This window comes from Topomyia yanbarensis, chromosome 3 (assembly GCF_030247195.1).
Source record: "Topomyia yanbarensis strain Yona2022 chromosome 3, ASM3024719v1, whole genome shotgun sequence".
In the NCBI taxonomy this organism is placed as follows: domain Eukaryota; kingdom Metazoa; phylum Arthropoda; class Insecta; order Diptera; family Culicidae; genus Topomyia; species Topomyia yanbarensis.
In genome coordinates, this window is record NC_080672.1 from 260,063,134 (window position 1) to 260,090,806 (window position 27,673).

General features: G+C 37.5%; 2 protein-coding genes and 1 long non-coding RNA gene across 4 annotated transcripts in view; 2 read left to right on the forward strand and 1 right to left on the reverse strand.

The window, feature by feature from the left end:
- Positions 1–1,706: 1,706 nt before the first annotated feature.
- The window catches only part of LOC131691685 (uncharacterized), a 124,889-nt gene continuing 98,922 nt past the window's right edge, over positions 1,707–27,673 (forward strand). Inside the window, exons 1-3 of one of the 2 annotated variants that reach the window (XR_009305828.1) lie at positions 1,707–2,081; positions 2,156–2,206; positions 3,548–4,396. This is a non-coding gene — a long non-coding RNA (uncharacterized LOC131691685). Of the gene's footprint in view, positions 2,082–2,155; positions 2,207–3,547; positions 4,397–27,673 lie in introns of those variants that run through there. The other variant, XR_009305827.1, reaches the window with a different exon arrangement.
- On the forward strand, positions 19,806–20,572 carry LOC131691682 (bifunctional endo-1,4-beta-xylanase XylA-like). The gene is made up of 3 exons (XM_058978261.1): positions 19,806–19,937; positions 20,052–20,111; positions 20,187–20,572. Exons 1-3 carry the CDS (start codon positions 19,926–19,928, stop codon positions 20,454–20,456), a joined length of 342 nt encoding a protein of 113 aa, XP_058834244.1. The 5' UTR covers positions 19,806–19,925; the 3' UTR covers positions 20,457–20,572.
- LOC131691683 (urease accessory protein UreE-like) lies at positions 26,281–27,450 on the reverse strand. The gene is made up of 2 exons (XM_058978263.1): positions 27,315–27,450; positions 26,281–26,684 (listed from the first exon to the last, which is right to left on the reverse strand). The coding sequence occupies exons 1-2, from the start codon at positions 27,327–27,329 to the stop codon at positions 26,421–26,423; spliced, it is 279 nt and encodes a 92-aa protein (XP_058834246.1). The 5' UTR covers positions 27,330–27,450; the 3' UTR covers positions 26,281–26,420.

Consider the following 27,673-nt stretch of genomic DNA (forward strand, 5'->3'; position numbering starts at 1 on the left):
CTACTGCGCCGACAGATTCCCTGGTCACTTCTTATGAAGGATTTCTACATGCAAAGGGAAAAGCATTTTACCTTATGCCACCCAAGGGTATCAAAGAGCTCTTTGGGCCCGACTACACTATACTTTTCAGATCCCTATAGACCTATACTAAACATCTACACACTTGTTATTTCATTTCTACGGCGCCGACAAATTCCCTGGTCACTTCTTATGAACGATTTCTACATGCAAAGGAAAAAGCAGTTTACCTTATGCCACCCAAGGGTATCAAAGAGCTCTTTGGGCCCGACTACACTATACTTTTCAGATCCCTAGGGACCTATACTAAATATCTAAACACTTGGTAGTTCATTTCTACTGCGCCGACAGATTCCCTGGTCACTTCTTATGAAGGATTTCTACATGCAAAGGGAAAAGCATTTTACCTTATGCCACCCAAGGGTATCAAAGAGCTCTTTGGGCCCGACTACACTATACTTTTCAGATCCCTAGGGACCTATACTAAATATCTAAACACTTGGTAGTTCATTTCTACTGCGCCGACAGATTCCCTGGTCACTTCTTATGAAGGATTTCTACATGCAAAGGGAAAAGCATTTTACCTTACGCTTCCCAAGGGTATCAAAGAGCTCTTTGGGCCCGACTACACTATACTTTTCAGATCCCTATAGACCTATACTAAACATCTAAACACTTGTTATTTCATTTCTACTGCGCCGACAAATTTCCTGGTCACTTCTTATGAACGATTGCTACATGCAAAGGGAAAAGCATTTTACCTTATGCCACCCAAGGGTATCAAAGAGCTCTTTGGGCCCGACTACACTATACTTTTCAGATCCCTATAGACCTATACTAAACATCTAAACACTTGTTATTTCATTTCTACTGCGCCGACAAATTTCCTGGTCACTTCTTATGAACGATTGCTACATGCAAAGGGAAAAGCATTTTACCTTATGCCACCCAAGGGTATCAAAGAGCTCTTTGGGCCCGACTACACTATACTTTTTAGATCCCTAGGGACCTATACTAAATATCTAAATACTTGGTAGTTCATTTCTACTGCGCCAACAAATTCTCTGGTCACTTCTTATGAACGATTTCTACATGCAAAGAGAAAGCATTGTACCTTATGCAAACCAGCTGCACCATATTTTTCAGATCCCCGGGGGCGTATGCTATGCTCTTACGGCCCGACTGTGTTATGTTTTTTAGATTTGCAGAGATCTATTCTAGACATCTCAGTACATGTATTTTCATTTCTACTGTTCTGTTTACATATCTATGGTTTTATATATTTTGTAGGCCGCTGACAATAAAATTGTGATTTTGTTATATTTATACTAGTTTCTCGTTGGATTTAATAAAAAAAAAGTTGCCATTGCTTTATTAGTTTTATTAAAATTGAATTTAAAAAAAAATGGTGGTTAAATTTTGGTGGTTTAATTCACAAGCTTACATATCTGAAATACAGGTAGCGCTGTTTTAGTTTAGCTATTTACCGCTAGATGTCGCTACTAGTACCTCTAAAATATTTTGGCGGATGGATTTTTTGGTGGTTAGTTTCACCCAAGTACTGAGCGGAGCCAATTGAACACGTCAAATGGCGGAGCCAATCGAGCATGACGTCACATAACATGTTTTCTTTGCATGTATATGGAAAGGTATTGTAATTATGGTCATAATTATTTTACTCTTTTCTTGTGTTATCGAGTGTAGAGAAACGAGAAGATCAAGATTTTTTTGTAACACAAAGAGATATTCGCACAAGTATGAAATCATATCATCAGATCTTCGAATTGGTTTTCTATTCGTACATGTAAAGTTCGTACTCACGACGACAATGAAATCATTAAGCTAGAGCTTGAACATTTGCATAGGTTGCTAGTGTTTTCTTCCTGAAATAAGAGCTACCAGTTTTCCGGCTTTTGTGTCCGCCTAACTCTATATATAGGAACTCTAGTTCTTTCGGGTGAAAACGCGGGCCCCCAAATACAACCATGGCAATTGCCCTGGCTGACCCCCCTTCTCATCGGACCGATTTAATTTTGGCGAAAATCGGGAGTAACTTTAATGGGGTAAGCAACAACAATCTGAAACAATGTGATTTCAAGACTAAATGCCAAAAAACTTACGTTTCTGAATTTTCTAGATAACGGAAGCACATCCATTTTGTTCCTGAAAATGTCCCACGTTCAACAAGGTACAGTTGATTAAAATTGATTGAAGAATAATAGAGATCTTTGAATATTCAATTTGATATGCATAAGGCTTTCGAACCCCTACTTCTCATATTTTGACTACGATTGCAAAGATGCCGACTATGGTCCACTAGGAGAAAGATAACAGTCTATTATCTTTCTCCGGACCAAACCAGCCTAGAGGGCATGAAACTTGTATCGCCTCGCCTGGCTGACACGTGGATTTACCTTGAGTTGCAAACGTTCGCATTGCTCCGAAATGGCCATCTAAGATTTTTTTTCAAACAAACCACACTCTGGAAAACAGACCGACAGAACTGACATACTCCACCTCCCTATCAGATTTTGTAAGGTATTTTGAAACGCCCTCTCCACCCTTACCTAATTAACGTGATAAAATGGGTAATTGGAATGGTTAGAAGAACGGTAGAAGAGCTCTATTTGTTCATGTTCAAAAATGATCGCAAGTTAACGAATGATACTACAATGCAGTGTTTATTGGTAAGCTGAGACCTTTAATTTAATGCTTAGTCTCGTGCATTGCTACCTCCGATATATAACCATTCAACAGGACGTCCGTGTATCGTAAATACCGCGCCAACCTGTACCAATTGAAAAAGTATAATTAATAGCAATGAGCTCGATCTTCTAGTCTCATCATCTTCTTTTTGCATATTAAACGCGTCTGAGGCGGTGTGAATGCCACTGATGCGTTGTGTTGGCAGTGATATTTTCTATTTATAATGAATCGATTATGATTAACATTTCATAAATTCAAATTCCTTCTGAGAATAACACTAATCCGTTGTTGGTGTCTCCGGACTTTTATTGTAGTAGACATTTTCCACCATCACCCACTACATACGTCACTATTCTTCTTCCGTAAGGAGGACGAGGGTGTGGTGAGGCAGACTAGAGCCTGTTTTGTTGGATTAAGCTGTTTTGTGACTTCCAAGGAGTTACATCATTGTAGAGATTTACCAAAAAAATTGATTTTCGTTAATGGCGTAAAATGTGCTTTAGGGCTGTGGTTTTCAACCTTTTCGTTCCATGTAGGGTAATTTCGGGAGAGATGCCGCACTCTCTATGTCTCGCATATGGGGTCACTTTTATTCGGTAATATGGTATTGTAAATTTCGTTTTTTTGAATTGCTCGATATTTTTGGTAAATCATGTATCGGTTGAATAGCTGGAACCAGGGGCGGATGCAAAAAAAAATCGGAAGGGGTCTGAAATTGCGATTTTAAAATGCACATTGTACAATTCGTATTACGTAATAACTTTATTTAATGAATATCAGAAACTAATATAAAATTGAAACTAATTTAAAATTTCTCAACCAGCAGAAGAAATTCGGAGCGGTGCGGACCCCCAAGACTCTCCTCCTGGATCCGCCACTGGCTGGAACCTTTTAAAAGGCATTCTGATCATGAGTACAGTCATCCATAATTTCAGAGTGTTCTATAATAAATGTGCTGATAGAATCGTAATGTTGTGAGCGATAAATGTAACGAAAATAAAGCAAATATTGCATAAAAACGCGAATTTCAGTGCAATAATAACGCGAATTTTTTTTATAAAAACTATTACCGTAAACCGGGGTGACATTGATCACTTTTCGAAGCAATCATTACATATTTTTAGACACAACACATTTTTTCAAGTATATTATTTTTAAACCATGTACTGACGTATGGAGAACAAGATTGGATGGTTTTACCTAAAATTGTCCGCTTACAGCTATTTTTCCAAAAATGATTTCAAGTTGAAGTCCGTTTTCGTATTCCGGGGTGACTTTGATAACCTGCATGTTCACCCATATTAAGTTATTGATGTCAATGTTTTCATTCAAATGTTTGTTTAAGCTAGTTCTGGAAAGATAATTATTGTTAAATAGATGTTAATTGATATTATACAAAGTATTTCAATGTACTGTAAGATTCGAGCAACCAAAATTCGTATAATGTGTGTCCAACTAGAATAAATGATTCTGAAAACGTTTAAACGTGCTAAAATTGTTTAATTTAAGTGCTTTATCAATGTACAAAAAGTTTCATCCATTTTAACACGTAAGAATATTGAACAATAAAATGATTTGAAATAATTGCCAACTAGTTTCCCAAAATTGTATTTAAAATAAACAAACTCTTAAAAGTAAATTTGGCACCTCCCACTATAAAGGAAAATAAAAACTCGCATGTAATTTATTACTTTTGCTCAAATCCAAGATTTATTTGTTTTATAAAAAATAGACATTTTACGATTTTTCGTAAAACTAAACTAAAGTCAAATTTCAGTTTTTTGTAATTTTTGTACCCAAAAACCGAACAATATACTCAAAAATTATAGGAAATCATTATTTTATAAGTTTAGAGTAAAATCATTTCAAATTAAAATGATTCAGTAGAATATTCTGGTTTAATAAGCGATCTACGAAACAAGTTTCGAGTGATCAAAGTCACCCGATGATCAAAGTCACCCCGGTTTACGGTACTTGAAGATATAGAGTTTAATTATCTTCGACAACTTATCGTATTTTTGAACGTTATAAAACTTTGGAAAAGCCACCAAACATCTAGGATGCGAAATAAAAAGTTAATATCGCAGCACCATCTATTCGGTGAAAACCCAAACTAATTTACATCTTCGAAATAAGGCGCAGATAAATCCAAGAGACTTTGCTGAACATAGCAACTAAAAATGCATGGTTTTATCTTGCTAATTTTCGTTCCTGCCCCACTGTGTTGTTGGTTCGGGTACGTTTATCTCAGTTTTTACCATCCTCATCATTTTCTTTTCGTTCTTCACATTTCCCTTGGTCTTCCGAAGTTCACGCGCTAAGGCCCGTGCGCGAAGAGGGGGGGGGGGGGGTGTTTGGGGGATGGTTTTGACTTACTTTTAAAAATTTATTAACTTTCTGTTCAGGAAAAAAATATACTGCAAACCGTTTTGACACATGAAATGTCATTTCAGTTTGGTTACTCTAGAAACAAGTCAATGAAAAAACCAAAAACCATAGTGAAGAATTTTATTGAACAACTTGAACTTGTAGGACTTAAGGTTATCGATTTATAAAGCGTTTTTAAGGCAACCTCCTTAAATTTAGTTTTTTAATATAACTTTTTTCACTGTGATTTTTCGATCAAATGACTTTCCAGACAAATGTTGAGGTATTAAAACCACATAATATTGTTGAAGGCTACATGTAAAAATTAAATTATTCCTGAAGAATGCATGTAAAAAATTTACCTGAAATCGGCGGCACGGCACACACCTATTGAAAAATACTCATTCCTTTTAGAGTTATTGAAAAATTTTGAATTTTTTTACACCAACTTCAACTGCGTATAAGAGTGCAAGCCAAAATGGACGAGCAGGCACTATTTTCAATGTCCAGACTACGCATAATAAAGGTAAGAAGGTTTGATGCGTGGCACTCCTGAAAACTATGAATAGGGTAAGCTCACTTTGTAATGTTTTTTTTACTTTTTCCATATAAAAATCAACGAAAAAAAATGTTTTCGGTTCTTTTTAGTAAAATTTAATTTTGTAATTGCTGGTAAAAAAATTGTTAAAAATTCTTCATTACGAGCATTTCTAAAACTTTCTTGAAGACACCAACTTTCTACCTCGTCAGCATAAAAAGTTATTTTTTTTTAGTTGGTGTGTAGTAAGCCATGCCTAATTTTTATTTTATCATGTTGTGGGGAAGGTTCTTACAAACAATTCGTCCAAAGATTCGCTGTGAATTTATTCGACGGTTTGGCCTCTAGTGAATGAAGGGGGGGGGGGGGGGGGAAGTTAATGTTTTCAGCGTGAAAAAAAACACCTTTTTCTGCGAATTTTTTAGAACTTTGCGTGAAGCCAATTTATCAAAACTTTTGTACATTATTGTGTATCATTTAAATGACATGTTGTAATTTTTCTATGTAAAAATATTCACAAACGTCTCGGTGACGAAGCTTTTTGTAGAACGACTCTGGAAAAAACATGATTTGCGGTGTTACCTGCCATTAAAAAACTACAAAACCGATTTCTTTCAAACTTTGCATACACATTCTATGTTAAAAATACCTAACTCCTACGTTGAGTTTTGGAGATATTTTTTTGTTTAATGGGGCGTTTACTCATAAAAAAGCGGAATTTTTCGTGGAAAATGGATATTTTTGTTTAAAATGAGCAAAAAACCCCTTAATTGAAAATTTATCTCAAAAACTCAACATAGGGGTCAGGTATTTTTTACATAGAATGTGTATGCAAAGTTTGAAAGAAATCGGTTAAGTAGTTTTTGAATGGCAGGTAACACCGCAAATCATGTTTTTTACAGAGACGTTCTACAAAAAGCTTCGTTACCGAGACGTTTGTGGATATTTTTGCATAGAAAAATTACAGCATGTTATTGAAATGATACACTATAATGTACAAAAGTTTTGATAAATTTGCTTCACGCAAAGTTCTAAAAAAATCGCAAAAAAGTGTTTTTTTCACGCTGAAACCCTTAGTCCCCCCTCCTAAGTTTACGTTTTTGGGGTTTCCGACCACTATGCAGCGGTGTCTTTTGATGACTCCTTCTCGATAACAAACATTTACCGAATTTGTTAAGCTGAGTCGTTTGGTTCACAAAAGATTAAGACCAGGCCTCTGAAAAAATCTTCAAAGTTTGAAGGTTTCTGCACGTTTCTTTTAAAATATTGATTTTTTAATCAAGCCCCCCCCTGGAGAATTTTCTGCGCACGGGCCTGCGCGCTATAATGGTCCAATATGTTTCGATCGGATGGAGGACACGAAAGTTTGGTGTGTTCGCGTTTTTCGACACAAAATTCACAGAATTAGCCGCTTAGTGGCGTGAAACTGAATCGGGCCAAACCAACAAAAAAGGCAGGTCGTACGTTTTGTAAATCTTACCATTGATGGTTTTTTTTTTTTTTTTTTTATTTCAATTATAGAGGTTTTAACCTTAAGGTCATTCGCCTCTTCGGGTTAGAAAAATCTCTTAGGAAAAATTTCTAACCCTATGTGCGGGGTCGGGACTCGAGCCCAGGTGCGCTGCGTACAAGGCAATCGATTTACCAATACGCTACGCCCACTCCCACCATTGATGGTACTTTTGGTCACGAATATGGTTCATGACGTTTGCCACATGTACATATTGCCTGCCAAATGAGGTACACCCAGGTTTTTTGCGCGGGGAATACGTACCGCGTAAAAACGCGTTAATTGGAAAATTTGAATGGAAAAGACAAACTTTTTCCTGAAAAAAATTCTTTTAAATGCAAAGAACTTAGAAGAATCTCGGCAGTTTTTTTGCGCGAATTTCGCAATTACAGTAATGTTTCGATTATATCACGCCTAGTTATATATATATATATATATATATATATATATATATATATATATATATATATATATATATATATATATATATATATATATATATATATATATATATATATATATATATATATATATATATATATATATATATATATATATATATATATATATATATATATATATATATATATATATATATATATATATATATATATATATATATATATATATATATATATATATATATATATATATATATATATATATATATATATATATATATATATATATATATATATATATATATATATATATATATATATACACTAAGGTTTTTTTTTACACGGGGGATACGTACCGTGTAAAAAACCGCGTTAATTGCGAAATCCGTGTAAAAAAAAAACCGCGTTAATTGCGAAATCCGTGTAAAAAAACCGTGTTAATTCAGAAAACCGTGCAAAAAAACCGCGTTAATTCCGAAAATCGTGCAAAAAAACCGCGTTACATTCAATGCAAAAGACTTAGACGATTTTAGGAAAAGGGATGTTTTCGGAGTTTCATCAAAAATGTTCTAAGTCCTTTTGAAGGCAAAAGACTTAGACGCTTTTTGAACAGGTTTTTTTGCACGGATTATGCAAGTAGCACGGTTTTTGCTTTTTCCAATTTCTTAGGTTTTTGGAAAAGTGGAAACGACGGATCTTTTGTCCCGCACTTTAACAATATGGTTGTTTTCGGTACAGTGTTAACGAGTAGGCACCAAATATCGATGCCTGAGGCCATTTGGAATACCAAGATGACGACTTCCGGTCTAACAGAATTTTCAATAACCCAATCAGTATGCATATTTTCCGAGCGGGCCTAATGAGCGCATGATAGAGATCAATGTCTGAGGCCATTTTGTAATACAACATTGAGACTATCGGCTTAGCGATATTCTGTATAACTCACAACATGGAGTGTTTTGGAACTGGATTGACAAATATGCAGTTGCCAGAGGTCTGAGTATAAATATCCAGCGTAAAACAAAAAGATACATTTATTTTTGTATATTTTGCATTTATAAGATAAGAAAAATGTGCTCATGAATGGATTTACTCGAATTTGAGTTGGTTCGTCTGCTAGAGCTCATCGAGCGAATCTTCATGCGAGACTAAAAGTCGAATCAAAAAGCTGACATAACCAGGGGGAAATAATAAAATCAGGTCTTCGCTGTATTATTAAGGGGGGGCGTCTGGTGTAAAGTGCTCAAACCGAAAGTTATTTTGGTTTACGATTTTGAAGGCAAGGAAACAATGCATCTTTTATGTAATGTTAAGCTTTAAATTTGTACGTTTATTCTGTACGAAAAAAATATTTGCACGGCCTTATTCTGCGCGGCGTGTGACGTGAGACGACGAAACTCACCTCACTTTACGTGACTTTTCTCACCCGATTCTGAGAGTCGACTCGGGTGAGGTGAGATTCCTCATTGCGGTTAAATGGGAGTCTCACGTCACCCGAAGTGACTCTTCAGAATTGGGTGAAGTCACGTAGAGTGAGGTGAGATTAGTCGTCTCACGTCACACGCCGCGCAGAATAGGGTCGGCAGCCACGCAGAGCCACACATACGAGCGTTCCAAGAGTAGAGTCCAACTATTTCCACGTCGAGGAGCGCCGCGGCTAACACGATGACTCTTGATAAAATTGTTTGACACAGGAAATTAAGTAAAATTTGTAAAGCTTAGACTTGTAGTTACTCGATGAACCCAAAAAAAGTTCGAGTTTAGGAAAATGGCTTCATGTAAACCGAAAAATCTCATATTTTTCTGTAAAATTCGTGCACTTTTCTTCAAAATAATAGAGAGAACAATTTTTTCATTCTGTTTTCTGTGGTTCACCGACAGGCTACACATATTGTGCATTTTCATAAAAAAATCAAGTCAATTCTTTGATTAGTTTTTGAGTTATCGTGTTCACCAATTTGAAAAACGCTATTAAAGGATACTCCATATCAAATTGCATCACGGAAAAAATGACGTGGAAAACAATCCATTTGGTATTTTCTCTTAAAAATTTGGGTGGAAGTAGTTTAAAGTGTATTGTTCACACTGTATTTTTATCGCTGTCAGTCTTAAGAAAATTGTTGCCGATAGATTGAAATCTGCTTGTGTCACAGCAAATACGCGCGAGGAATGCATGGCTGTTTAAAACAAAAGAAGTTCAGCGTGGTCACCGAGATTGCGGGAGACTATTCTAGAGGTTCAATACTAACAATTAAGCGGATAAAAAAGAAGTCGATTTTTTGCCCACTACACCAGACGCCCCCTTAAGATGAATGAGATGTACACTAAAGCAGAGATGACGCTTATAGAGATGCGCGAAGACTGAAGCCAAAAGTTCCAATCGAACCCAAAACAACGGTTCCAAACTAGCAATGTAAACAAATATGGCGGATTTAGGAAGTAATGCGTGGGGAGTATCGAGATTGAAATGAAAAGAAATGCATGTCTGCATCCTCGAAACATTTTTTCTAGTGCAACGAAAAACATGTAGACAGGCTCAGTAACGTAAATCAATGCGTTTCCAAGTTACATGATTGAGTATTGTGGGAAATATTTCAAAAAAGGAATTCGCCAAGCATTCATTAAAACTACAAGTCACTCACTGTTTACACAATATTCCTGGTTGCCAAAACTAGCAGACAAATAATTTGTAAAACCGTGCAGCCAAATTTACTGTTTTTCTCGCCGCGTGTCTTTATATTTAAAACATCGTCTTGGCACTAAAATAGAAGTCACCATCTTAGATGAAAACATGACTTCCGGAATTGACATCCGGTATCTATTCATTAACGCTATTACAAAAATTCTCACATTGTTGTGGTAATTGAAAATTTTACTAAACCGAAGTAGCCATCTTGATTTTCGAAATGGTCTCAGACATTGATATTTGGCACCTACTCGTCAATCCCGTTCCAAAAATACTCATATTGATTGGGCTTTGGAGAATTCCACAGAACCGGAAGTCGCCATCTTGAATTTCAATATGGCACCAGACATCGATATCTAGCGTCTATTCGTCAATTCCATTCCAAAAATACCCATATTGATTCGATTTTAGAGAATTCCAATGAACCTGAAGTCGCCATCTTGGTTTTCCAAATGGCCTCTGACACTGATCTCTATCATGCGCTCTATTAGGCCCGCTCTGAAAATATGCATGCTGATTGGGTTATAGAGAATTCCACTGAACCAGAAGTCGCCTTCTTGGTTTTTAAAATGGCCTTAAACATCGATATCTGACGTCCACTCATCAATCCCGTTCCAAAAATATCCATATTGATGGGGTTTCAGAGAATTCCACTGAACCGGAAGTCGCCATCTTGATTTCTAAATGGCCTCAGACATGAACATTTAGCATCTACTCGTTAATGCTGTTCCAAAAGCAATCACTTCCACTTTTCCAAAAATCTTCGAAATTCTTTGCATTCAAAATGGAAAAGCAGAAACCGTGTAAATTTCAAAATCCGTGCAAAAAGAACTTGGTCAAAAACCGTCTAAGTCTTTTGTCTTCATAAGGATTTTTGCTAAAACCGTGTTAATTGCGAAATCCGCACAAAAAAAAAATTGATCAAAAATCGTCTAAGTTTTTTGCCTCCAAAAGGACTTAGAACATTTTTGCGAAAGCCGTGCAAAAAAAATTGTTGAGAAATCGTCTAAGTCTTTTGCCTTTAAAAGGACTTAGAATATTTTTGCGAAAAACCGTGTAAAAAAACCTTAGTGTATATATATATATATATATATATATATATATATATATATATATATATATATATATATATATATATATATATATATATATATATATATATATATATATATATATATATATATATATATATATATATATATATATATATATATATATATATATATATATATATATATATATATATATATATATATATATATATATATATATATATATATATATATATATATATCCATTTAAATATATACATACTAAGATACATGCATATACATATGTAACAACACAGCTACATATATACATATATGGATTAGACCTCTCCACATTTTGAAAAAGTTTTAAAATATACATCGGTCAGCTCAAATTCTTGTTCTAGGAGTGAATTTAAGAACTTTCACCAATGTGGACATGATTTAGAGGTGTCTCCAAAAATCAAGTTTTTGCTAGGTTTCTATAGAAAGATCACTTATACTCTGATTTAATGGGCCCTACATGCCCACATATCATCAAAGGTTGTCCCTTAGACATATCTTAACATATTTTAACAGATGAACATAGCTCTAATCGCAATAGAAAATTTGTTAATTAGATTTTTATATAGAAAAGAATATCAAAACCAAGGAAAATTAGTAGTATTTTTTCTTGATTTAGGAATTCTTTTCTATATAAAAATCTAATTATCAAATTTTCTATTGCGATTAGAGCTATGTTCCCCTGTTAAAACATGTTAAGATATGTCTAAGGAACAACCTTTGATGATATGTGGGCATGTAGGGCCTATTAAATCAGAGTATAAGTGATCTTTTTATAGAAACCTATCAAAAACTCGATTTTTGATTGGAGACACCTCTAAATCATGTCCAAATTAAGCCATTTTTGGCGAAAGTTCTTAAATTCACACTTAGAACAAGAATTTGAGCTGACCGATGTATATTTCAAAACTTTTTCAAAATGTGGAGAGGTCTAATATGGATATATAAGCGTGATATAACCGAAACATTACTGTACCACAGTTTTTGAAAAAAATATTAAAGTCCTTTTGAATGCAAAAGATTTCCGGAAATATAGAAGAAACGGGTCTGGTCTCCTTATAGACCGCACCTCAACAATATGGGTATTTTCGTAATGGTCTTGAAGAGTAGGTGCCATCTTGGATTTCAAAATGGCGCCAAAAACCAATTTCTGGCACCTACTCGTCAAGACCATTCCAAAAATACCGGGCGTAAGGGTTTTGATGTAAAAAAACATAGTCTTTGCGAATTTGTTTTTGAAATTTGGGTGAAGCGATTTGCTCAAAACTTTTTTACATTATAATGTATCATTTCAATAACAAAGCGAACTCCAGGGGCATGACTATCATTTGAATTCCACGATTTACGAAGAATCAAACGTCCTTTGGTACAGAGAGCTGTTTAGCACAGCAAGGATACGATCAACGGCACTCGGTACGCGATTGGCATATTTTAGTCATACTAGCTATTAAGGGATTCCATGAGAAACCGGCCGACCACAAAGTATGACCATCGTCGATTTGAACGAAACTTTGAAGTTGTGTTCGGTTTATCGGAATCTCCATGATTTTCTCTGACAGTTGCAATATTTTGATACAAGAGCAATTTTTCAAAAGGACGTAGACATTTCTACGTGCATTAATTTGAAATTTTTTTGATCGATTACTATATTTTATACAGCAAAACTTTCTAAGAACAAATTACAGTGAATGAACATTTCTGTACAAAAAAAATATACACTAAAAAATGTTGTGTCATCCTTCACAAAAAAAAATTTAGTTAAAAATTTAAATTGAAAAACAACCCATTTTTTCCTAATCTTGTAGAAAAAAAAAATTCCATACTGAATGACATACAAAACAGTAATTTTATTACAGAATATAATCTTAAGTATCGATTTAAATTGAAATGCGTTGAACAAAAATCTTCCAAAATGCGATTGTTTTCGAGATATTTGGAATTTTTTCCCACCAAAATAGTTAATTGTGTGATTATGCCCTTTTTAAAAGTTATTCGCGTTACCATGTCATAAAATGTCAAAAATCCAATGTTTATCGTTTCAAAGACGTAAAAGAAACTTTTTAGTCTATTTGGATCGCGGAGAAGCTTTCAAAAAACCTTTCCTAACAACAACTTTTGACTCATTTTTATAATTCACACTATTTGCAGTAAAAAATACAATTTTCGTCTTGAATGTGATTCTAAACGCCATTATGAATCAAAATGATTATAACAAAAATTTACTGAAATTTAGTAGTTCTCGAAATATTTTAAATTTTGTTTTAACAACACAATTCTTTTGTTTTATTGCTACATTTTCAGAAGATATTCGCGTTTCTCCATCAACAACAATAGGTTTCTCAAAAGTTCGATTCTGAAAATTGCAAGTAAAAATTGTTATGAAATTTATCTGTTTATTTTATTAGCACACAATTGAAAAATACGTAAATATGCAATAAATAGGAAAAACATATACAATTTTCACAAATTTGCGCAAGACTTTCTGTAACACTGGAATCAGGAATCAGAATATATTGGCTCAAATGGCACGTTCCTCGTACATAGTCGGGGATTTGTGCCGCTTGATATAAAAGGAATGTTTTTGACCGAATTCCTTCATTGCCATGTCTGCTCGGCTGGCAGAACCAGATGGATTATCGCTATTGTTTCTTGTAGGATAGCTGTTAGATGTTTCATTTGATCACGAGCTACGAAAGGATTTTGTTCGCAGCTTCAAACGACGATGGCGGAACAGAAGCGAGATAGTAAAAAGCTGGTTTACGCCGTGCAGGCAAGGCTCAAATCGTTCCATCGGATTCTCGTCACGTGAATCATAATATATGCTAACATTCTTCGAAATATTGTAACAACCCGATGGTTTTTGCAAAACCTTTAAGGAAATCAGTGAATGTGGCAACCCTGCCACTAAGCGAAAGCTACACCAAAAAGTTAATAATATATACACTGATTTCGATTGATTGACACCGGTGTAGTGGAGTGCACTGGTTTTGCACTTTCTAGCAGAAGTGCAGAAAACTGGGTATGTTCCATTGACACTTCTGCTAGAAAGTGCAAAACCAGTGCAATCCACTACACCGGTGTCAATCAATCGAAAATCCCAATAGAGTTTTCGATTGAAGGAACTGGTGGAGTTTTCTGCACTGAAATTGCACTTTTCTTGCAGAAGTGTTGTCAAAACACCGACACCATGTTCCATTGATTGGAACTGCAATAAAAAAGTGCAATTTCAGTGCAATTTCGGAGCAGATATTTGACACCGAAAATTTTGTCGGTGGAGCCAGTGCACTCACTAACACCAACAACGCAAACGTCAAAACAACCCAGCCATGGCCGCTAACAGCTGTTCTTGTTGACATTCGATTTGGATCATTGAAAAATTATACGTGCAGAGCGCTTTTTTTTCAAAAATGTTAGTTTTTGTGATTTGTAATTTTATTTGTGCCAACTGTTTTTCAGGTCAAGGAAAAATAACATTACATTTATAACAAATGGAAGGATTAATATGCACGTCAATAAGTTCTGGTTTTTGATAGCCTTTTCAGATCTCGTTTAGTGATTCCTTGAAGCTGGTGATTGTCGGTTTTAATTGGAAGCGCATTCCCGCTAAGGGCTCCGTAAATCAGCACACTTTCTACTGCTGGTAGTGTTCGTTGGGATGTGGAATGAGCTTGTGCGCTCCGAGAAACTTTTCTGATGATGTTCCAGGCTATATCCGGGGTGCGATTCGTAAAACCCACTATGCATGGAGCAGTTGATGCGGAACTGGTAGTGCTGCATCAGGTCCCGCCCTAGAATTGTATTGCGGACAGCTGCTAAAAAGTCCCTTTTCCGGATGTTATAAACAAACGAACTCCGGCTTTAAAGCATCTTAGTAGTTGTTCTTATAGCTGAGTTGATAAACCTGGAACATATAACGTGTCACCGTATGTGAGATAAGGTATGATGACTGCTCCGCATCAGCTTCCTGCGTGTGGGTGTCGAAAGGACAGATGGAAAGTTCATAATGTGCCGAATACTTTGTTTATTCACCTGTGCCGCCCATTTGAAGTTGCAGTCCATTTTGAACTCTAGATTGGCTACTTCTTTGGACAGCGAGGTAATCTCCGCAAAATGAGATCCTTAGGGGTGTTATGCTGCAGAAGATTATAGCCTGAGTTTTTGTGGGTTAGGAAAAAGTTTGTTGCTCGCTGTTCACTGTTCGATTGCGTTGAGATCAGCATTTAATATATTGATCATATTTTCTACATTTTGCACCGGGCCGGAAATGTAGATTTGCCTGTCGTCGGCGTACAGGTGGTATTCGCAGCGAGAATTTCAGGCATGCTATTAATATATAGGGAAAATAACAGTGCACTGAGACAGGATCCTTGGGGAGTTCCATCTGTAAGTACTCTCTCCGCTGACTTCTTCCCATCTACCTTGACAAGCTGAGTACGGTGCTTCAGGTATGATGTTAACAAGTCACAAGCATCAGCATGGAAACCAAACTCTTCCTCTAGCTTTTTGCGGAGTATCCGGTGATTGAAACGCGGTTGAAAGCAAGCGACAGGCCGACAAGAACCATCACAGTACAGTTGCCTTCGTCTAGGTTGGTATAGATATCGTGTACGACTTTTGTTAGGGTGGTGGTGGTACTATGACGTTTTCGATATCCTGATTGATGTTTGGCAAACAGATAGCTGATAAATAACAATCCAACGGGCCAAGATGCCTCTAATGCCTTTGTTTTCATACCGGGCTCTAGTCCAATTTTATAGGACACGAATGACATGCCGGCGACATCTTTACCTTTCGATACAAGCCGTACCAAATCAATGGGTTCAGGTACATTCAAACAACGGGATATAATTTTCTGCACGTCACCGTCCGTGACTAGTGGGTTGGGTCCAGAAAAGTATAGCCAAAATTTGTCAACGTTGGTAATAAAAGAGCGTACTGAGAGATCACTCAGATCGATCTGATTGGTTCCACAATCGGACGGGGCCTGAACAGCTGTTTTGTCTTCCATTCGGCAACGTTTAGTGCCCCTAGGCCATGTAGGTGTATTCGGTGCTGTCCACACAGACTGAGCTGCTGATCCAGGCATATTGTCGATCTTTTTACTTAGCGCCACAACCGCACTAGAAAGTTGTTCGACTTTTGTTGGCAAATCGTTTGCGGTGCGAGTTGGGTCTCAGCGATGAAAGTACGAATGCTTCGACCGTTCAACTCTTCCCTGCAGAGAAGCATAATTCTGCCGTTGGCAAATGCGTCTTTCAAACCTCTTGTGTTGAAGTCGGAACAGGTTTGACTTATATGCAAAAAGCATCGCTGAAAAAAGCAGATTGCACAGACATCGCGAGTTGTGAGCTCCGATGAGACACGCGTCAATAGCAAGAATGCAAGCACGAAGTATTTCACGTGAGTTTGTCATGCCTGTCTCGTTGTAAGCAACGAAGGCAGTGTGATGTAACTTTCAAATATAGAAGTTTCCTTTATGGAAGTATGGTTCTTGAGCCAATGCTATAGAAGTTGTACGTTCCTGCATAAGTCGAGATAGATTCATAATTGATGTACGTTTAGGCTGGAGAACGATTTGTGCTATTCTAACCATTGTTGGTTACAAAACTGCACATTTCATTTCCATAATATATTGCACAACAACTAGAGAACACCAAGCAAATTGGGATGTTAACCCAATGCGCCATATCAGGATTAAATGGGACATGATCATTTGATTCCCACGATTTGCGAGGAAAATAATGGTCCACTGTGTCAGAGATTCGCATAACACAGTAAGGGCAAAACCCAAAATGCTCCGTGCGCGACTGGCATATTTTAGACCATCCAGCCATCGGCACGGAACTACACCTTGACTTTGGGACTCCTGCTTTCAGTCGCCTCCTAGGACGTAGGAGCAGAAACCCAGCGGCTCAATTCTTGGCAGGATGCCACACGGCCTCTGGGCAGGTTCGTCTGTACCCATCGAAATTTGATAATCTAAACCCAGCAAAACTTCACCGAACTACAATCAGCCGAAAGTTTCAGCAAACCCCTAAAAAAATCCGGCAAAATAATGCTGAACGTCGACGAAAACAAAAATTTGGTGCGTTGAACGAGCGTTCCGCTGCGTAATGCAGCATACTGGGGTGCTCGCCCGGCTCTTCCCAGGTTCCGTTCGCCATTGAGAATATTTTAAACCCCCTCAACAATTTTAACCATAGGACGAGTCGGATGACACTGGATTTGGGATTCCCGATTTGGCTGGTTTTTACCACCGGAACAGGAAGTCCGTAGTGTAATTCTTAGCCGGTTGAAGCAACCACTACCGACACTACACGGCTTATCTAGACTGTTCGGAGAAGAAAGCTGACATTGAAGGACAGCTTCCATAGATGGCCGAACAGATACCAAAAAAACTTTCTGGAGCGCGGTGCGAGATGGTCTCGCTAACTTTGAACTGGATGAATATCCGCACATTTTGAGAAGTTACACAAATGAGTAACCTCTATCCAGTTATGAATATTTGAAGAAATGTTGGTGAAAGTCCCGATCAGAGCATTCAAACATATTTTATTTATTACTGCATAGTTTTTAATCAACAGTGACAGCGTCAAGTAACGTGTTTCCCATGAAATTGTTTTACACTTCAGTTTAACTGTAGCCAAAAACAGATAAGATTTGTCCCAGTACTGGATTCTTGCTTTCAGTTTCTCTAGATAAAACATGAGTAAAAAAACTGCTGTTTGTTACCAGAAGAAAAGGGAATTGCTTCAGAGCACTTCCAGTTTTTTTTCTAGAAAACAAACTTCAACTAGTTAATTTCAAACTTCGACACTATTTTCTTTCAAGCTGCTCGATTGCAAAAGCTTGTGGTAACCATTCTATTTGCAGGTAGAACCGCTCTAGAACAACAATACTTGATAGTAACTTACAAACTGTTCGTTTCCTACCCATTTTTTTGTAAACAAACAAGCATCAGCTGTTAAATGACAGCTCAAGTAACTACACGCACACATTCAAGCCAGCACTCGATTTGCACTGGAGTGTTCCATTGACACTGGGCCAGTGCAAAACACCGGCACGGTGTCAGTGCCATCAATCGAAAAACCTAATAGAGAAGAATGTTCGTCTGTGCGTATGCAGCAGAATCGAATTGACAGCAAGGTTCGAATTGTTTCAAAGGATTCTCGTCCTGTATCCTACAACATAGTTATCAGCAAAATGTCCTTATTAGGACGTGCCTTGTGCACAACTCTTTAATTTTTTTCTCATGCAGGTATTTTATATGATACTGACGATACGAGATCAGTTAGAAGATCCCATTCCTGCAAATTTGCAAAAGGCATTGTGATGCTTAAAGCAATCAATTCATTGAGAACTGATCAGATAACTATTGGAAAATTTTAAGTTTTTTTCTTCAAGACAATTAATTTTGGTTTGGAGGGGTTTTAACTTCCGAAACCTCCCTTGACTACGCCACTGCTAGAGACCAATCAAAGTAGCTTTGACTATATTGGCCACCTATGGCAGTTCTTGAGACCCCGATACAATCGTAATATTTCAAAGGTTAAAAATTCATTAAAATGGACGTCGGATAACTTTTATTTTTCTCATATTTCTTTCTATTCTTATTAGAAAAGTTTACAGCTCGTAACAATAACATTTATTGAAGACAACTAACTTTTCCGTTTTGCATAAAATTTTCGATCATTTTCAACCCTAAGAGGGAAAGAATAAACGAGCGCAATCAATACTATCGATAAAAATAGCGGTTTGCGGTGATGAAAGTAAAATCAAAATTGAAAAAAAATCAAAACGCCGCGCCGTTGAGCACCAACCATCAGATAAGATAATAAATTTAAAAAGCTGCATAATGTGTGATAATTGTACCCCAATCGTAACATCAATCACTCCAACCTTGAAATTTACTATTCTTGCTCTTGCTCCCAAGCTGGTGTGAACTATTTGTAATCAGCGCTACTCAATAGACGTAGACTAACCACTAGAACTCTAGTTCACAAACGGAGTACGGAACTTGCAGGCATGATTAATTGCCGCCACATGGAGGCAGAAGACACAAATCCCAATCCATTCATCTTTGCACTAATAAAATAAATAAAATATTATTGCAAATTACCTTCCATTAATAATCTTGACAACTTCACCTGCTGAGAATGCCCGTCGGAAAGGGCGATTATGAGGAGCTCGGACTAGTGAGCATTTTCAGCGTACCTAGAATTTATTCTAAAGCGCCACCCTCGCCGGGCTCAATGGCTCATATTTAAGTTGAAACTGACATCCCTTGCCGCCCTCTCGTTGACGCTGTTATTGGCACTGTAAGTACTCCTGTATGGTTACCGTCGGCTGTAACCTATTCGTCCACGTAGCATTTGATGAAATATCGCTAAGGCTGTACTTTGGAAAGCCACAAGCAAATACTAACCACCTCGTTTCGGTGCTGGCTGGCAGGCTGTCTGGCTGGTGATGAGGACGACGTAGAGCAATCACTATATAAAGCCTACCAATTAGCTTAATTTTCATCCAGTGTCGAACTGTAATCTCAGTAGTAAACAAGTATTTTTGTGCAATTGCTTCCGAACGCATCACACACTTCCACTAAACCAACATGTTCAAGCTGGTAAAGTAGTGCTTAAAATAAAACATTTGTGATGAACCTTATTTTTAGGGGCTTTGTCAAATGGTATAAATGCAAAACGGTCGAATAATTCAAAACATGCACCTTTTGTTATAGGTTCTCATCTCTGCTTTGATTGTGGCTGCCTATTGTGCCCCAGCGGACAAACCTGGCCAGGTGCAGATTTTCATATTTCTTTACGAAGAAATGTGGGTATAATATCAATATTCAATATTTTGCTTCTTGTGCTAGGACCGCATGGAACCATCCGAATCAGCGTGGAACTCGCAATGGGGCAGTCACACCAATCCGAATGCTGCCTGGCAGAACCCTAATGCTTGGGGCGCTAGTAGCTGGAACCGCTGGAATAACCCTGCCGAATCACGTTGGAACCGTTGGGGAGCCAACCCGGAGCCCTGGAACCGTTGGGGAGGAGCTAATGCAGGATGGAACCAGTGGAACCGTGCTGGTGCGTGGCCAGCTGGTGGGGCTGCTGCTAACCGTGGCTGGAATCCGTGGTAAAAGGTAACGAATGTGTGTGTCCAAGCTACTATACAACGAATGCGACAGCAGTGTCCAGTGACAAAAGGCTATGGTTTTGTACAATGTTTTCTTAAATACAATTCGTAAATTTTAAACTTGGCATGCGTGATTTATGTATGATTTTTCCGTTACAAAATTGTCTCCATCTTATTTAATTAAATGTCTGGATTGTACACGTGCGCTCACATGTTCTGTTTTTGGGCAAACAATCTTATGTTTGAAAGTAACTAAGTACAACGAAACTCGTTCATGTTTTCACATTTCTTACAAAAGGAAATGTATAGGATTCCCTCAAACTTTGAAATCTTTTTCCGAAGCCCGGAGTGCCGAGTCTCATATACTAATCACGCGATAAATTGCGTCAATGTCTGTGATTGTGTGTATGTATGTATGTGTACTAATGTCATTTTATTATCTCAGCAATGGCTGAACCGATCTTAACGAAACTAGTTTCAAACAAAAGGCCTAACTTGACCATTTGACACTATTGTTTTTGTTTTTGGATGTATTGTTCACTTTCTGAGATACGAATGTTTTATCACTATTCTATTAATTGCGCAGCCTACAATCGACGAAATACGTATAAATTGGCATCAGTATCCTTGTTTCGTTCTCAAGAACCAATTTAATACCAAAAATGTCCTGAGAATTGGGAAATATTTCTGCTTCGCCACGAAAACTTGAAACGAATGCTCCTATTTTCGCACAATCATGTGTGCCAATGCGTTAAAGAAAGATGGCAGCCGTTGCTCTAACTAATGGCTTCAAATGGGTAGGGCGATAATAGAAAAAGGGCGAAAATTGTCTCCACACCCTATATAGAGTCACTTTACTATAATAATGTGATTTTGCAAGTTTGTCCTTCGAAAAATTTCAACACAGGAAATGTAAAATAAACCTTTTTAATCACCTACAGAAATATGATTAATGAGTGTGTCCAGTAGAGTGGGACATGGTTATATGAAAAAAATAAAATTTTGTTCCGAGTAACTTTTTGGGTCCCATTTAGCTCCCACAACAACTCTGCAAATTTTTAGCTTGATCGGTGAAACTATATATTTGCGCCCACGGTTTAAAGTTTACATGGGATTTTGTATGAAAAAATCACCTTTTGCAAAATAATTCTTCCAAGAGTCGCCCTTTACCTCCTAAAAATATATAGATGTCTGATTTTTATTGGAAATTTGTCAAAGAAACAAAGTCCAGAAGACCGCAAAACGATTTGATGCTTATGGAAAAAGTTATTAAGTAAAAACCGATCGATGTCCTGAAGATTGATGAAAATATCATTTTTCATAGCATCACTGCTGCAGATGGTCGAATTATATACAACATTCTTAACATTCTTTTATTATGTCCAAAAGAAGCCTCAATTTATCCCTCAAATTTCTTGCGAAGTGGCCAAACAGTATAGATAAATGATTTAGACACATTTAGAGAAAATTGAAACAAAATTGCAAATAATTGGACAACCAAAACCAGTGATGCTAGAAAAAATAAATATTTTATCAATCTCAGAGCATCAATTGGTTTCTGCTTAATAATTTTTTTCTCAAGCGTCAGATCGCTTCGTAGTTTTCGAGACATTGTTTCTCTATTAAATTTCCTATAAAAGCCACATAACGATTTATTTTTAGGAAGTATTGGGCGACTCCTGGAGGAATTATTTTGTGAAAGTTAATTTTCCCATACAAAATCCTATGTAAACTTTAAACAGTGGGCGCAAAAATATAGTTTCAGAGATCGAGCTAAGAATTTGTACAGTTGTTCTAGGACCCAAATGGTACCTAGAAAATTGCTCGGAGCTTGAATCTAGTTTTTGTCCCACCCTAGTGTCCAGTTGCATCACGGAGTACCGAAAATTTTCAGTACCAAGTTACACTTTAATTTTTTTCTAAAATTTCGTTATTTTTGGTAAATCGTGTATCGGTTGAATAGTTGGGACCAAGATGCTTAGAGTTCTAAGGTGATTCTTCTTTGCCAGTAACTGGGTGAGAAGTGAGGTAAGCGTGCATAGGCTGCAGGGGAAAATAATGGCAGCAAACAACTTTGTGTGCAAACTGAAATCAAAGCAAACTTATATCGGGAGAGGTCTGGTAACACTGCTCTAGACAACGGTTCAACTTTTCGGCTTCGTAATATTTTTGTTTTTTACCGGTTGATTTCGCGTCTTCGGTGTCCGATTCTGTTTCGAGTGCTCGGGTCGCGTCCGTGTTACATGTAGGAAGTGAAGTTCGAACACTCCGATTCCGTAATTGAGGAAAATACAGTTTTCCAGCGTCTGTTTCCGACGGTCAATTCGTTCACGTCGGCTTGTCAAAAGGCGTAGTGTTTTTCGTTTATGTGTTGGTGTTAAAATAGTTTAGGCGACCTACACAATCAAAGGAAGTATCCTTTTATTCCATTTTATTTCATTTTATCTTATACTAAGGGCGCTCGAAAAAGTTACAAGTGCTTCCAGCCGGGTTTGCAAAAGTTCGCCCTCGATTCAATTTTTGTGTATTATTCATAAATATTCCTACCACGTAGTGACTGTAAAAATGAAATCTCCACCAAAATTACAGTATCTCAAAAGCGGTGATTGGTATTTTTGTTTTTGTTAAGAAAATTCTCTATCTGTGCACACAATCAAATCTTGAAAGTGAAATTGTATAAGTACAGGTTTTTGCGCATTGTGGCAACCGGTATAGTGGTGGACGGATCAGATGTGATCACTGTCTATACTTACAGAGTAACGTTCAATCACACGGTACGTCGGTTTTAGTTAGCGGAGCAGAGCATCAACGTCGCTTCACCGGTGCTTCGGGATGAGTGGAATGCATTTCCTGTGTGCGAACACCGAAACGTTGTGTTGTTTTTTGTTCTGTTTGAACGCCTGCATGGGACCTGCATATAATTGACGTCCCGTTGATGTAATGTACCGTTGACGGAGGAGCGACGGATCGTGCGAATCGCAATATTTTAATCAATGATGAGTGAGGCGTTTGAAGTTTCTATTATACGCACACACGTAGACGTTTCTTCTGCGGTAGATTTTATTCATTGGACGTGTTCGGTCGGTGCACTCGATGAGTGCCTGCTGGAGGTGTATGCGTGATGATGTTTGAAATCCCGGCGGAGTGGATGAGACGGGGACGGATTAGGAATGTGCATTGGAGTGATATTGACGTATTGAAAGTATTCCATCAATACGTCAAAATATTGAACGTGTATCGCCCGCCGATGATCAACAACGTGTTTGTGATCAAATGGTGTAATTTGATGTGAGGGTGGTTGAGATGATTGTGCGTGGAGCGGCAGTGCTCCTGATGTGGTATGATGAGCCGGCGTTGCTGGATTTAACATTGAATGTTGCTACACAGGACAGATTGACCATGACTGTCGGTATCTTTGTCCAATGAACGTGCTTGGTATCACCAAAAACCTGTGTAATTGTTGTGATTGGGTTTGATTCTCTAATCTTCCGGCTATCATATCACATAATTTGGTGTTCTTGGTATGTGTAATAAACATAAAGACATGAGGCGCACTGGAATCCTGTCAAAATCCTATTTTTCATTGGATTGTCAGCTCTAAATATGTCACCAGGGGGGCGTTCATGGGTGATTTTGCGGGTTGATATTCGACCAGGGGGATTTTTACCTAACATGAATTACCGAGATGAAAACTACACACTTCTTGAGACTTTTTTTTCAGGGAGACGTGTCTACGGTGAGCGACTCTCATTGGTTACTTTCTCTCCACCAACTCTGCGTAGTATGCTAGTCAAAACCACCGTCTTTCTATCTGTATTGTAAAATAAGTTAGAAGTGATGCCGTGACGATCGAGGGGGTTGTCAGGGAGGGTTCACTCATTGTGGATGTGTCGTTTTCAATAAGGGCTCTAGACTTACTTTTTCTGCCGAATCTCTGCTTGGGGAGGGTGATGCAGAAAAAAACTTGTTGTGGTATGTGTCAATCGCTTCTTCATTTTTGTATTTTCTACATTTTAAATTTTTAGCACGTTGTTATATATTAATATATCAGTTATATTTGGTTTTCTTGTCCATTCTTCCTTCAATTTTTAGTAGTTAGCCAAATATAAGGCGCGCCTGTTGTCGGTTGTATGTTCGACATACAAAGTCGGTCGTTTCAGGTATCTAGGTGGTGCTGATCGTATGCCGCTCAAAAATCACTCACATGAAACCGCGCGCGAATATTAATTGCATAACAGTCGGTATCTCACTCAATCGTTCGTGGTGTAAAGAAACATTACATAGCTGTCGTTGTATTGCTTCTAATAATAGGTCTGTTCCAGTACCAGGAGAAACTGGAAGTACTCCGGAGAAAATCGTTCCTGTACTCTCTTCTTCTCTTTTTTCTTCTTCTGGTAGCAAACCGGAGTAAAAAGGAGCAAAGATTTTTTGCTCCTGTTTACTCCGGAGTGACTTCCGTGTACTGGAACAAACCTAATATCAATCAATACTTCGAAATATTCCATTACATAACTATAACCGCGTCTATTTCGGCAAATGTCTCGAGAAAGGGAAAGTAAAAATAATCACGTTATTTTGTATTGTTCTTTGGATATCGTGTTTCGCCGGATAACAGAAACAAGGGATAATAAAATCGTTCGCAAGCCGTTTGATTCAATTTAATGTAAGTAACACTCCCAACAGTCCTCTGTCCGGAGCTGACGTTACATTTTTACATTGCCGAATTAATTCAACAAACGATAAATCTTTCATATATTCTCGGCAACCGGTTGCCCAGAACAATAAACACATGATAATACTTTTTGAACTTGCATAAATCGCATCACTTATCAAGGTGAATCCAGATTTGTGTAACTCTTTAACCCATCCGACTAACAAAAACTCCTTCCCGTGGCAAACGTGGAGATGCAGAGGTATACACGATCTCCATAACAACGTTTGCTACACTAACATTCCTTTCCTTCCCCGATGACTGTAAGGACGTGGCCGGCGCCGTTATTGTCCTTTCAAAGTATAGAACTCTCGAAACGTGCACATTGAGAATGGATAGTTACTCCCAGGCTCCATTCGTTGATTCTCTGTGCAATTTTGCTTGTTCTGGACAATCACGGAGTAGCAACTACGAATTGTACGGTCATCATGCTCATGCTCATGCTCATGCTCAAACTGAAATCAAAGCAAACTTATATCGATATGCATGTATCAACACTAGTAACTAGTAAACAATGTTGTTAGCTGTCGTTTTCGAAACCAACATGGCTGATCGGCGTTTTTGATAATCGTTTTTTCGCTTTTTTCAACTGACTTAGGTATTATATTACACAGAACTTAAAAGTGTATCGTATTCCATAAGGTTCATACATAGCAGTAAGAATTCCTCTTCGCGAAGAATGACTGTCTGGTTGGATAGAGTGACAACTAGAAAAAGACGTAGTTTGTTATACTTACGGTTCTTTGTTGGAGGGCCTAGCCGGTGATGGTGTCTATTGTCGTGAAATGAGATTGAACCAATCTCATTGGCTTGGTACATGCAGTACCGTATTCCAAGCAGAAATTTTCGCGATTCTGTGTCGAGAACAATCTGCACTTCAACAGGAAATATGCGGTAAAAGAATCTATTTTTGCTCTGACAGCCAGGCTGCCCTGAAAGCACTTAGTTCGATAGATTCGATATAAAAATTAGTAATCGCATGTCGAACTCAAGTCGAAGAACTTGGCATTCCGAATGCTACCTACCTTCAAATGGAGACCAAAAATTTTCTTCACTAAGGAAAAGTATAGCATAGTATCGAATTTAAAACAAGCGAGAAAACATAAAAGAATGAATGTGGTGATATGACATAATATTTTTACTCCTGCCGCAATGGATCTCATTACATGAACAGAGCCTTTTATTGACTAATTGGTTTTCGTGGAAGATGGAAACACTTAATAAAATTTATTCGCTGCGCCTCGTCACTAGATCTACCTAATGGCCATGCTTTTTCTGATCATGATGTGATTTCACATGCTGTTGCTGTCCATGGTTCGATCCGTGAGCTTTATGTTGGCTATCGTGTCCATGAGCTACGGGTTGACTGTGACCATGACTGACTACTGGTGCTGGTTTTCCATGCCCTACGACTTGTTTTCCGTGTGTATGTTGCGGTTGCTGATGATGATGTTGCTGCTTTCCGTGATCAGGCTTGTTGGCAACTGCAGCAATGATAAGTACAAAGAAAGCTAGGATCGTCTGGAATCGATAAAAAGAAGCATGAGAAACGCAAATTACTCATCGACGACGAACAATACATGGTATTGAACCATTCGGTCCGCGCTATTTTAATCCTTATTCTAACGAATGCCCTATAGTGGAAGCATGATTGCATTTAGAAGTCTTTTCAAATTTTTCGCTATTTTGGAAATTACTCGGCCTTCAATCGATGGAATGGCTATAAGTTGGCATTGCTTTGTTTTTAAAACTTAGTATAGTAATAAATTGCCTGCGAATATGGAAATACTCGTATTTTAACACAACGAATCGTCACCCTGTCAAAATGCGTTGACTATAGTCTATATAAATGACAGACGCTGCTTTCTCCAATGGTTTAGATGGATTGGATGATCATAGGAATAAGGTGAAAGCAGCCTCATTACTCCATGTCTAATATAATAAATCGTCAGGTTATTTGCATTGTTATTTAATAAAACGAAAACATTTGTACTTCAATTCCGACAGATTTTGCAACCGATTATTATTACCGATTATTAGTATTATTCTAATTTTTTGCACAAACCACATCACCCTACAATTACGTATTTGCACGTGCTTAGTTTGGATATTGCTGAAACCTACAAATAAAACGAATATTTATTTACACACCATTAATTTCACCATTTTTCTTCAAATAGTTTTACAACAAAACGTGGTTACACTTGGGCTCGCGGGCACTCTAAATTAACTAAACTGCAGTCCATCCTCGACAAGGTCTTTTATACATAAGACTAAGAACAACAACCAAAACAGACGTTGATAAAACCGTTCTACATGTATGTACCTTAATTAATGACTTCAAGCAAAGTAAAACTTGCAGGCAGAAGAAAGAACAAAATGTATTCAGCAAACAACTTTATTGCCGCAATCTGCCCACTTTGGACCAAAAATCACAGACGGGTTGTGATGACTTTCGTGCCTTCCATCCAACTCTTCACTCTGTTCTGGTAAGGTTGTCCTTTGATGAT